General features: G+C 43.4%; 1 protein-coding gene across 1 annotated transcript in view; it reads right to left on the minus strand.

Moving 5' to 3' along the window:
- CAMKMT (calmodulin-lysine N-methyltransferase) overlaps nt 1-13,437 on the minus strand; it is a 360,601-nt gene extending 347,164 nt beyond the window's left edge. Inside the window, exons 1-2 of the mRNA XM_034764427.1 lie at nt 13,054-13,437; nt 265-437 (exon numbers count right to left, since the gene is read on the minus strand). Of these exons, the coding sequence (XP_034620318.1) occupies nt 265-437; nt 13,054-13,203 (323 nt within the window). The 5' untranslated portion in view covers nt 13,204-13,437. The remainder of the gene's footprint in view (nt 1-264; nt 438-13,053) is intronic.
- Between the last annotated feature and the right edge of the window lie 182 nt (nt 13,438-13,619).

The following is a 13,619-nucleotide window of genomic DNA, read 5'->3' on the forward strand; positions in this document are numbered from 1 at the left end:
ATATTCTTAGATTTGCATTCCACTGTGCTCAATCCATGCCTATTTTACTGAAGCTTTCTAGCTCTGGCAACTCAATGAGAACCAATGAAAACTGGAGAGGTTGCTTAATACAATGATCAACTAAAATTAAGCTCTTACACAGTTTACTTGTAAAGTTATCTCTAGATACACATAAATATTGGTAGAATAAATCATGAGTTTCAGATTTGATTCCTGTGTAAGAGTTGAGAAGTACTTGAATCTTAAAACTGGAATGACAGTTACCTTAAAGAGACACTATACTCAGGATAAAAGACACTTGTGTATTGAACCCAAGTCCCAGTTTCCTCTTCTGTAATCCTTTTGCAGGCTTCTGCTGAAAAGAGATTGAACGATGCAAACCTTCTTATAGACGCTTGTCGAAGATGCTCATCCTCCAAGTGTTTTTTCTTCAGAACCTTTGAAATTAAGAATAAAGTATTAAAGATTAAGTATACTACTCAAGAAAATATCCAATCTGGGGCTCATCTCACTGGAGAGGTAAGTCTGGAATCAATGGGACTAGCTAAGCAGCAAGCAGTATAATTGGTCTTAAAATGCAAAGCAAGAGCGAGGCAGCACTGCAGTCTGGTTCTTCAGCTCTGAAAAGAGACTGTAAATATGGCAGTTTTAGTGGGATGCTGAGTATATGATGTTTCGATATTTCCAAAGCAAATGTGGTCACTTTACAAATAAACAAAGATTGCTTTTCTAACTGCCAGATCAGGAAACTCATCCTGGGATCTGAAAGTCAAATTGGGTCCTTTCCTTTTCCCACATCATCACCGTTACAAAATCTTTTACAGACCAAATTCTGCCTTCAGTGACTTCTGAGCAATACACTGCTTTCAAATGGTTTCCACAGCTATAATTAAATTCCTATAAATGGAATTAAATGGAACTTAATAAACAAGTGGATAAGGAGCAAAAAGGGGGAGAAGAAGAAAAAAGTATATTTATTTACCAAAGTAAATGGATATTGCTCTGAATACTCAACAGATCTATTATTTGGCTGTAATCAGGTGCCATTTTTATATGCTGAATTTTCAGACTAGAACTACACAAAGTAAAATGATAACACACACCTCAACTAAGTCAATAATCTTCTGCAGAAGGCTGTAGTGAAATCTTGCTCATTGGGCTTGTCTACAGTAGGAAAAATATGGACCAGCAATTCTCCATTGGTGTATCTTAACCTGTTAAGCAATGTTATAAGCTGCAGCAGTGTCAGGTTGCAGGCATTTTTACAATAGCATTGTCTAATGTTGCACTGAGGACACTAATTGGTAGTGCACTGTCTACACTAAAGCTTCTACCACTTTTGCTGACAAAGATTGGGGAAGTTCATCAGCAAATTACAGATCCCAGTTTTCCCAGTGCAGATGTGCCTGCTCTAAAACATAAAGGGAGTGTGAAGGCTGCCATAAATGAGACAGTAGAATTAAAACATAAATGTTACTTTATCAGTGTTAATACCTTCTTCATATGAGGTAACAGTGTGTAATACTTAAAGAGAAAAAATAATCAGAACAGCTTAACAGCTAAAGAAAACTGTCAAGACTGTTTTTCAGAAAAGTCTAGATTTTATGGGAAAGCAAAAGCAAACCATTACTAACAAAATGAGAAAACAGTATGAAAACACTGCTCTGTTTTCCATTCTTTGGTCTACAGAGACATATCATTTCCTCTAATCATTCTGAAAAGTACATTCTCTAAGCTAGCTGAACACCCACTTCTTGAAGACATTTTTTAACTATAAATTGTGCCTTCTCATCAAACTGGAACTAAAATCAAGCAGAACTCTGAAAATCAAAAACACAATGGAAGGACAGATTTTTTAAGAATCTGAAAGTAATTAAAGAAAATGTTGACTAAAGGGAAAATATGTGGTATTGTTATATTTCACCCATGTATTTTTCAAAAGACTCCGGGTTTCTTTTCTTAAGTCGACTCTTGGAAGCATCAAAATTGTGTCACAAGTCACAAAGATATAGTATCGCTATTGTATAACTGTAGACAAAAACAAATCTATCTAGAACTAGTTATGATAACATTTTGAAAAGCTTGAAAGACAGTCTTCTCTGTTTTCATGATGCACTCCAAGTGAACTTCAAGGCTCACTTACTTACCATATAATGCCATTCTAAATGAATACCCTCCCAGGGAATAATATAACTAGCACACTATAGAGCAAAGCAAATGAGAAATGGTCACTAAGGAAACGGACAAATACAAGAAAGAAAAAAGTTGATCCAGAGCTATAATCTAAACTATTTGATTACTCCACTGTAGAAAGTGGATAAACGCTTACAATTTGGCTGGAAACAGTTTAAGTAATATGGCTTTTAAAAAATTTTCACTCCCAATGACCCCTGGAAAAAAGGCTACAATAATAAATCTCATTTATGTCAAACTAAAAAAATATGCTTCTGGGTGCATATATAATAAAACAAAATTCTTACAAAATAAATCATGAAATTACCTTCATCCAATCATATGAATGAACAAAAAAATTGTACTTAAATGACAAGTTTAAAAAAAATGAGACTTCTTTTTAAAACATTTAACATTAGAATAACTAACCTGAGATTGCAGTAAGTAATTTTTTAGTATGTACACTCTGGATTTGACAACATTTTGTTTATAGTTAGTTTCCTGTTTCCCGGTATAGTCAGGAAGTCATTTTCCCCTTTTTGTCTGTGTGAGTCTTTCACACAAGAACAGGACAAATAAATACATTTTATAAAACAGAAAATTATTGTAAAATCCACAAAAATTGGCAGGGGGACTTAAGGACAAGTGTAGTACTTAAAACTAGTTTTAACTTTTTTTAAAACACTGACTGATTTTAAGTTAATACTGCCCCCTAACTCCTTAGAGAGAGAAGGGTGAGTGAGGTAATATCTTTTATTGGACCAACTTCAAGCAGAAATTGATCCAATAAAAGATATTACCTCACCCACCTTGTCTCTCTAATATCCTGAGTCCCACCCGACTACAACACCACTGCCCCAACGCCTTTTTACTCTACCTTTCCTTAAAAAGCCCCAGAGAACACACAAACCTTGCAGATCAAAAAATTCTTCTCAAGCAGGCTGATAGGGAAAATGAGAATCTTTGCATGAGTACCTCAGCTGATCTCACCCGCCTCAGCTAGAGCTAGTCAAAATTTTTCCATTGAAAAAATGTGGTTTCATTGAAAAGGAAAGAAGCGGAATAAGAGAATGAACAAAAATTCCAACTTTTCAAAATAATTCTTGGAAAATTTTGAAAAATGTTCTATTTTGAGCCTTGCAAAATTGAAACAACTTCAACCCTCTCTATCCCCATCACAGAAGAAGAGCGGTACCTCAGCTCATCAGGTCCCAAAGTATGGGCTTTCTAGGTTTTAAACACCACCCTGTATTTCACCTTGTAAGAGATTGGGAGCCACTGCATAATACACAGGACAGGAACAAATATTTCCTTTCTAGATGCACCACTAATCAAGTGAGCCATATTCTGCACTAGTTGAATCTTCTGGATGTCTTCAGGTGTAGCCCATATACAATGCATTAAAGTAATCCAGTCCAAAGGTAACAAAGCTATTCATAGCTTTATCTAAAGCTTTGTGGCTAACATAAATGGTGACAGACTACTGGCCACGTGCAATCTTGGCCACATCTGCTATGTAGTCATCCAGAAACAGGAGAAACGGATGACAAATTGCAGGCATGCCCCACCACTCTAAGTAACCTCTGTCTCATCCAAACTGAGTTTTCACCCAACTGGACCTCATCCAAAACCTAAACTCATTGAATCCCCAGGGCATCAGTCCAGCAGCATGCTTAAGCATGTGTATCTTTATGTACATAAGTAGTCCCATTGAAGTCTATGTCACTTAAGAGCTATACTAGGTTGACTCCTGGGAAAGTTGCTCAACCAAACCAACTGGACCAGATGGAAATATAGAGTTGAGTGACATCCCCATACTAAAGAAAATGCCATTCGTAATGCCTCACTAGACCTGATTAAATAATATTCATCAACATATTTGATTAATTTTGTTGCATTTTTCTAATATAGTGCCTAATTATTTTTTATCAGTCTCTTCTCCTCATTAATTCTCACAACAACTCCACACCATGAACGTAAGTGGTGACAAAACTGAGTCCGATGGAACGCACCATAACACAGTCCTCAGATTTCAGAGTTGCAGCCATGTTAGTCTGTATTCGCAAAAAGAACAGGAGTATTTGTGGCACCTTAGAGACTAACAAATTAGCCATGAAAGCTTATGCTCAAATAAATGTGTTAGTCTCTAAGGTGCCACAAGTACTCCTGTTCTTTTTACAGTCCTCAGAGTAGATGAGCAGTTGCCCACAACTACTCCCTAGGATCTCTTAGAATGAAAATAACTGAATAACTCCATCTACTCCTGCTAGCGTCCCCTGGTTGTCAATGTCACCTCATAATGGATGATGTCAAAGACAGTGGTCACATCTAAAAGAATCAATGGAACATCCAGTATTTCCCTCCATCACCAAACGGAGTCTATCAGACAACAGCACTGAGGCAGTTTCAGCCATACACAAACCTAAACCAAATTCACAGGGCTAAAGAGGATCCCAATGCTCCTGGACCTACCTTGCTACAACCTCCCCCTAAAAGAAATATCTGAGACAGTACAATCATTGAAACATTTGAAGGGATCATTTACTGGACATGCAAGATGTGGGCCAGTAAAGGCCCTACAGCATCACTCAACCTGGTCTTGGGTATTTTCACAGAAAACCAGGGCCATATCCATGATAAATTCAAGTTTAATACCATCCATCATAGCCTGTCATCATACATTAAACAGCATGATCTGAGAATTAATGAGGAACTCCTGAAGAGACAAGCTGAGTGAGGCAATATCTTTTATTGGACCAACTTTTGAGCTTACAGAACTCTATGTAAGCGCGAAAGTTTGTCTCTCGCACGAACAAAAGTTGGTCCAATAAAAGATATTACCTCACCCACCTTGTCTCTCTAATATCCTGGGACTGACATGGCTTCAACACCACTGCAAACAACTGAGGAAATCCTGACAGACTGAAGAGAGACCATTAGTGATAGCTAGCTCCCAGTTTGGGATTAGTGGGAAACCTCAACTTTCTCCCTACTGCTCTGTGCTAAGACAATTCAGTCCTGAAGAATGGTGTTCTATTTGGTTAAGTAAGGCTGCATGTCTGTCACAGAAGTAACGGATTCCGTGACCTCCATGACTTCCGCAGTGGCCAGCAGCAGTTTGGGTGTGGGAGGGGGCTCAGGGCTGAGGCAGGGAGTTGGGATGCAGGGCAGTGCTTACCTCGGGGGTGAGGAGGGCCTCTCTACCTGGCTCCCACCAGCGTGTCCCTGCAACTCTTAGGCAGAAGGGCCACGGGGCCTGCAGGTCCCATTGGCTGCAATTCCCAGCCAATGGGAGCTACAGAGCCAGCACTTGTGGCGGGAGCAGTGCGTGGAGCCCCCCTGGCCACCCCTCCCCCCACAAGCTGCAGGGACATGCTGGTCAGAGGTGGGCAGGGAGCCTGCCAGCCCTGCCAACCCTCCCCCGCCCAAAACGGGTCCCAGGCCACGTGCCGCCGCCCACGCCCACCCCCCAGCACCAGCAGGAGTCCCGTTCCACACACCATTGCCCACCCCTCCCTCCCCCCAGCAGGGGTCCCGGGCCACACCACCGCCCACCCCCTCTCCCAGCATGGGTCCAGGCTACACACCACCACCCACACCCTCCCTCCCACCAGCAATGGTCCCGGACCACACAACTCCAGCACCTGCGGAGCCCCTGGCCTGCCCCCCCCCAGAATACCCATGGCCCCCCAGCCCAAGTTTTAGTCAGGGATATATAGTAAAAGTCATGGACAGATCACGGGCCGTGAATTTTTGTTTACTGCCTGTGACACTGTCCACAACTTTTACTAAAAATACCCATAACTAAAACATAGCCTTAGTTATAAGCCACTGTTTTAGACTAACAACAAAAATGAAAACGCCCTCCTTGCTCCCCCACCCCCATGTTATATCAGACCATTCTTTGCAAGATCTGGTAAAACTGCTCTGTCCTTCAGACACTGAGATAACATAACGTATGGTAGTGAAAGGCTGCAGCAGTGGGGAAAGACCATTTTTTGCAACCAGGTGGACTATATTTGAAAATGTCAGGCACTCATTTAAATTATATCTACACTTATGTATAGTTCAGACACTGCACTCCCAGCTAGCATGGGCATAAATAGCAGTGAAAATGTGGGAGGCACTGCTTGGGCATGTAGAGAGCCATGTATACCCTGGGGGTTCACAGCTGTTCAAACATAATCTACATGACTGTAAAAAATGGTCTGTTGGCCAATCTGGACATCACCTTCTCCTGAGTTTAGCTGTACTGTAGAAGCACCAATATTGGCTACCGATAACTAGCACCCTGCAAATCTGCAGATATTCGCTTTATATCCGTGGAAGCAGTTGTATTGTTTATCATCTTTGCAATCTAGAGCAGCGGTTTTCAACCAAGGGTCCATGACCCCCTGGGGAACCACAAGCTGATTTCGCAGGGCTTGCATGGGGGGGAGCTCCAGCCCCATTGGGGGCATCGGGGCTCCCCTGAAATCAGCTTGCAGATGCCATCTGAGAACCGCTGCTCCAAGTGCTGTGTTTAAGGAGAATATGAAGGAAGGTTGTCCCCATCTCTCTCTCTGTGATTCATGGATTTATCTGAACATTATTGGTAAAGACTGCAGAACAGATTTTTTTTCAGATGGAGCAGTAAGATTAAATTGATCTTTGTTCATTGGACCATGTAAAACCTATAGAAGAACTAATAAAGAACATAAAGAAGCAAGAAATCTGCAGAGGAAAAGGTCACAAATACATACATACAGGTTGAGGAGGAAACATAAGCCTTCTCCCCACACACTCAGAAATGCATCACCCCAGACACTGCTGCTGAGTTCTCTGCAGTTTTTTGTGTTTTAAGCGGGCACATGATACAATTAACAGGCAGTACAATTAGAACAAATTAAAGGAAATATTTCTGTGTGTAGTGCATAGCCAGCCTACATAATTTACTGCAAAAGGAATTTACAGATTTGATTTTCTGTAAGTCTGAATTTCCAATTATGGATCTACTGCTTTAACATAAATTATAATTATAGGAATTTTGTCCAATAAAACTGAATGGAGGCAGGGGAGGGTTGGTTGTTTTCTGCGTGTGTTGGAGGAGGAGAGGTTAAAAACAGACTAAATGCTCCTCCTGCTGGCAGGTTTGCTCACTGAACCAACCAAACCTTCCCCATACAAAAACTTCCAAAGCTGAGGAGATATAACACTAGAACAATAATTACTATGAACAAACTGAACAAATGCTCAGAATTGTAGTATGGATGTAATTACTGTGACATATTAGCCCCATTTGACATTCCCTCTTGTCCTGACTTAAAGAACAACAACAGAGAATCTCACAGTAAACCAAACATATCCATAACACAATGCTATCATATGGGCAGTCTTTCCAGGGCCACTGCTCCAAATTAGGGGAAATAAAAATTACACATTAAAAAAAGTTAAAATTAAGACCCCAATCCTGCTAACACCTATGCAGATGTACAACTTTAGACAGCTGACCAATCACACTGAAGTCAACTGAACTACTCACATGTTTAAAGTGGAAAAACCATGGGAGAGATTCACTAGAGCAGGGGTCCCCAAACTTTTCAGGGTTGCGCGTCCCCCTTACCTCTGACTGTGCTCCACCCCAATCCAGGAGTGGGGCCGTGGCTCCCAGGCAGGATAACACAGACAAGGTTAAGGGAGCCAAGGCTGGTGCCACAACTGGGAACGGGTCTGGGGCCAGGAGCAGGGCCAGAGCCGCGGCCAGGGGCCGAGACTGGGGACAGAGCCACAGCCAAGCTGTAGTGGGGACTGGCAGCTGGGCCCATGGGCCAGGTGCGGCTCCGCTCCCAGCCCTGCCCCACCTCCAGACTGCAGCCAGGGGGCAAGGAGGCGGAGGCAGGGGTGGAGCTGTAGCTGGGCCGTGGTGGGGGCTGGAAGCGCAGCCGCACCGAGGCTGTGGATGGGGCCAGGAGTGGGGGCTAGGACTGAAGCACAGCTGGAGGCAGGACTAAGTGGCAATCCCTTTCCGCCCGCCCAGGGGACTGGCCCGGGCCTGCTGACCCCCACCCCCCAACGTTCTCCACACCCCACTATGGGGGCTCACAGTTTGGGGACCTCTGTACTAGAGGATTCAGACTCCCTGGCACCTAATGGAATTCACAACCCTGAGTTAGGCTCCCAGACTCCCTATTCAATGCATGGGGAGAGTTAGGGTACGTCCAGACTACCCGCCGAATCGGTGGGTAGTAATCGATCTATCAGGGATCAATATATCGCATCTCGTCTAGACACGATATATTGATCCCCGAACACGCTCCCCGTCAACTCCAGAACTCCACCAGGGCGAGCAGCGGTAGCAGAGTCGATGGGGGAGCCACGGCCATCAATCCCGCACCGTGAGGACGGGAGGTAAGTCGAAATAAGATATGTCGACTTCAGCTACGCTATTCCCGTAGCTGAAGTTGTACATCTTACATCAACACTCCCCCTCCCCCCCACTCCCCAATGTAGACCAGCCCTTAGGCACCTAATGGGATTCACAAAAGCCAGCATGCTGAGCAGGGAACTGCCTAAGATAGCCAACAGAAATGCTGCAGATCCGTGAGCCTTAAGTGCCACCCTCAAAAAGACTCAGGCACCTAAATCCAGGTCAGAGGGAAGCACCTATCTCAATATGGGATTCACAGCCTTGAACCCCCTCCTGGAGTTAGGTGCCTAAGCCAAATGAATGGTTTTTCAAGAAACATGGTAGTCGTGATCTCTCTGAATCTGTTGGAGCTGTTCTATTATGTGTAAATAACTATAGATTCATTGGAGCAGAGAAGCTGGAACATGAGTCGCCAATCTGAGTGCCCAAACCATGAGGCTATATAGTCACTCCCTCTCTCTGGCCTAATTAATATTTAATCATTTATATACAGTGGAACAGTATATAAGTATATAATTCTCTTCAAAAGGAGAGATTCAAAAAGACTCACCCCAGAATACTCTATAGCCCAGGGGTTATGGCACTCTCCTGGGTGATGGGAGACCCAAATTCAAATGCGTGTTCTATATAAGGCAATGAGGGAAACTGAACCAAAGTCTCCCACAAATTGAGTGCAGTAACCACCATTGGCTAAAGGTTATAAGGGGGATGGGAGTGGCACCATCTCCTCATCCTCATCCTCTCACATGGATATAGGCATATGCTAAACGTATATACCAGCTTGAGTCCCGAAGGCTAGATAGCTTGGGAATGCCTAGTTTATGAATCCTGCAGGGTGGGAATTTAAAGTCAGAAACTCAAGCACCTCATGACTTTAGGTGTGAGGGTTTTGTGAATACCAGCATTGTCTAAATGTTGGACCAAAGGCTGGTCTACACTGGGGGGAGGGGATCGATCCAAGGTACGCAACTTCAGCTACACAAATAGCGTAGCTGAAGTCGAAGTATCTTGGATCGAATTACCTGGGGTCCAGAAGGCTGAGGGGTAGTTAGGTGTTTAAACCGCCTTTGTGAATTCCACCTCTAGTGTAAATATTTGCAAGATCAGGGCCTTAGTGTTGCTTTTCTCCTGCATTGATTCCACTCTTCTGGACAGAAGTTCTGCTGTAATTTAGGAGAGGAAGCAAACAGTGACCATCATCCACCAAGCACCTACTGGTAGGGAAAGAATTCAGATAATTGACAAAGGAGATAAAGGGAGAACTGAGCTAAAAAAAATGAACCTTTCGTAAATTAGAACTGATGTGAAATTAAAGAAATGATGTGAAGACTTTTCAATTATTTTGGGGCTCTAAAATAATTGTGTGAAATTTTTAACACTGAGGATTAAATAACCACAGGAAGAGTTTTAGCAAAGGTGTGGTAAATTCTTCAACACTTGAAATCTTTAAATTAAAATTGGATGTCTTTCCAGAAGATATACCTAGTTAAACCACAAGTTTTTAGGTTCAGTGCAGGGATTACTGGGGAAGTTTCATGGCCTGTGTTATGAGTCAGACTACATTATCTCATAACTTCTCTTTCTTGATTTAAAATCTATGAATTTACTAAAAGGAATTTACTTCTCTATGAAATACTGGAAGGTGTTGGTGGCTGCTGCAGACAGCCTGTGTGACAATTCAAATTTTGGTGGAGAGCAGAATGTCAGCATTGCTTCAAAACACCGCTTTCCTGTTGTCCACTTTGGTGATGCCAAGCCATTTACCAGTGAGGTGGAAGGACGGCTTGCTCTGGCATGACAGTGATCTTGAAGAAGAGGTAGGCTACATCAAGTGTAAAATCCACCTTCCAGGACAGAGACAGAGAGAGAGAGAAAGAGAGAGAGCTCAGTGGTTTGAGCACCTCTGCTGAGATGTAGGAGACCCCTATTTAAATCCTTTTCCCCACTCTAGCAGAGAGGGGAGAATTGAACCTGAGTGTCCCACACCCAGGCAAATGCTCTAACCACCTCCTCTCTGCCCAGATTTTGGACGGGACCTGATCTGGTAGGTGACCTGTGAGCACACATACTAACTAGATCAGGCCCCGCATGCAATGTAGAGAGCTGAACATCTATCTACCCCTGGTATGTGAATTGCTCTGGTGCTTAGACGGAGAGATGGGCATCTCAGTTCCTAGAGTGAGGCAGCAGTATGCATGCTCAGAGCCAGAAACGTAGGTGCTAGTGAACTTTTATTCTGAAAACTTAGTGGCCAAGTGGATTTAGGCACCTACAGGATTCAGCTGCAGTTTTGTAGATTGCAGTGGAGACAAAACTGGGATTTAGGCCCTTAAGTCTGGAGTTTAGGCACCTAAGTACCTTTGTGGATCCCACCCATACTGCCTTTAGGCCCCAATCCTGCAAAACACTTATGCATATGCTTAACTTTAGGCACAAAAGTAATGCCATTGAACACAATGGGGCTGCTTGTTCAACTAAAGTTAACCACATGAATAAGTGTATGCAGGATTGGGGCCTTTATGCTCAATCTTGCAAACCCTTAAACGTAAGTAATTTTACACTTTGGCCCCAGACCTACAAACACTTAAGCTTGTCCTTAATATTACCCATGTAAGCAGTCCTACTGAACTCAGTGGCATTATTCATGTGTGTTAGGCACATCTTCAAGTGTTTGCAGGACTGGGCTCTATTTGCATATACAGAGATGGAAATTAACTATACATAAGGTGTTGTCAAATGCACAGATTAAACAAAATGAAAGATAATACCAAAAAACCCTCTCTTTCTCGAATGCCTTTCAGTTATACAGTAGCAATCTTAGGTCCCAATCCTACAACTAGTTTCTCACAGGCTGACCATCTGAGCCCATAGAGTTCTATAGGGCTCCATACAAGTGCAGGAGTCTGCCTGCACAGAGCTAAATGCAGGACTGATGCATTAGGCATCACATGCAACAATAATACACAAAATATTTTCAAAGAGAAGTGTGAGTTTTAAAGCGACAAGTGTCCCTTTAACCATAAGGCTCATGTACATGATTATTGTGAGCCTTTGTTAATTATCCACTTTAAGAGTTCAAAAATCACAATTCAGGTACCCAAAAATCATGAGATTTGTTTAGAGATGATGATACATATATTTTATGTTGTTTTTATTTGTCTTCTGGGTTTTGAGTCTCTAGGAAACATTTAGGTCATGTTTTCAAACTTTTCTCCACAATCATGAAACCTGCTCTTACAAAAACAAACAAACACACTGACATTCTCATCTATTCACATTATTTCTTTCATGAGAATTTGCAACACTGATTACCTTTAATGTATAGAAAAGCACTGTGTGATCCCTTAGGATGAAAAGTCCTTTCCATTCCACCTAACCTCTTCTTTTTTCCCCTCCTCCCCAACCCTCATCACCTCCTTCCCTCCTCTCCCTATTTTTGATTGTCCTCTCCTATTTTATTACTGTTACACCCACTCTAGCACATTATGTCTATGAAGTATTTTCTGATCTTGCAGCTTTGACAACCTGTACAATTGCACAATTCCATAATTCTACTGGCCCAGGATGCAGTATTTGAAAACATACAAGCTGTAGGTTATTTACCATTTTTGTCTCTTTATGAAAAATCCATAAGAATTAATAGAAAAATAGAAATGCCAGTTAATAGTACATATACTATTTTGAGGCATTAGTTCCCAGTTGCTCAGAACTGTTGCTGCTTAAGGCCCTGAGCCTGCAATCTGCTCTGCATCTGTGCAGAGCCCCAATGAAGTTGGGGCTGCCTGCAGGAATGGGCACTAATGCCCATTGGTCCACCACTACAGATTAATTGTAAGTTAATTTTTAAGACTTTCTCCATTTATGGTGAAGGGTTTCATTGTTTGTATTTCAATGCCATTTTTAACATTCCGTTCATTTGAATAGTCACAGCTTGCAATAGCCCTGCAGTTCCCCAGTCATTACAAATATACCCTACCAAAATGTTGTGAAAACAAGCTAAGTGATTGCACAGCATTTTGTGGCTCTCGGGTGAAGCATGTTGCTATGGAAGTGCACAGTGTGTGTTCTGGGAGGTGATTTAGTGGTCTCAGCACCAGGTCTGAAACACTTAAACTCCCTGTGCCAACAAGCCTAGATCCCAGCGATGTTATCTTAGCCCTTCATCCTGGTGAATTGCAATTGAAAGCACTAGGGCATCTTTCACCACAGCCCTTAAAAACTGCAGCCTTCGTTGTTGTGCATGGACATTCAAGTGCCCCTGGAGAGCACTCTCCTAAGTGCAGGACTTGTCAACAGTGTGTGACCACTGACCAAAGTCCTCCCATATACAGGCTGCTTTGCCATGGGACGATATTCTAACTACCGCCCTCCACCCCAGAAGTGGCTGCATGTCACTGGCCTTGTGCATAGGTTAGCAAGCTCTGCAGCACCCTTGGGAGGAAAGGGCCTTGGGGAAATGTAAAGTAGCATTATACCTCTCTGAGCAGTTTCCACCGGGCTCTAGCGGCTCCCTGTTTCCTTCCTTTCGGACCTTCCTCAGCGTCTCCCTCTCCTTTTCCTCCTCCTGACTCACACCTGGCAACAGGAGCTGGGATGCTCCCGGGCCAGGCTGTAGCCTCAGTCATGCTGAGGCTGCTGGGAGCAGGCTAGGGAAGAGCTGAGGGAGCCCCCAGGGGCTCAAGGGGAAACAAGCCCTGAGCCACTCACTGGCCCGTCCCCGCCTGGGGAGCAGCAGCCAGCGGTAGACAAACGGGGGGGCTAAGCAGGTGAGGAGGAAGAGACGTGCGCTCGGCGGCCCCTTACAGCTGCTGCGGCTAGGCCCTCCCAGGCCAGGCTAGGGAGGAGGGACGGCAGCAGCCATCTTTGATAAGGGCAAGAAGGTGCCTGTGGAAACTGTCCTGCATGGTTCTTCCCTGATCTATACAGAGCCTCACTTGGGTCGCTGTAACCTTGAGGAGCTCGGGGGGTCACTACAAGGAGCATCCGCGATAATAAAACCCATTTGTTACATATCCACTTTTCTCTATTAAGTTACGGTTAT

Source organism: Trachemys scripta, chromosome 3 (assembly GCF_013100865.1).
Source record: "Trachemys scripta elegans isolate TJP31775 chromosome 3, CAS_Tse_1.0, whole genome shotgun sequence".
NCBI lineage: Eukaryota > Metazoa > Chordata > Testudines > Emydidae > Trachemys > Trachemys scripta.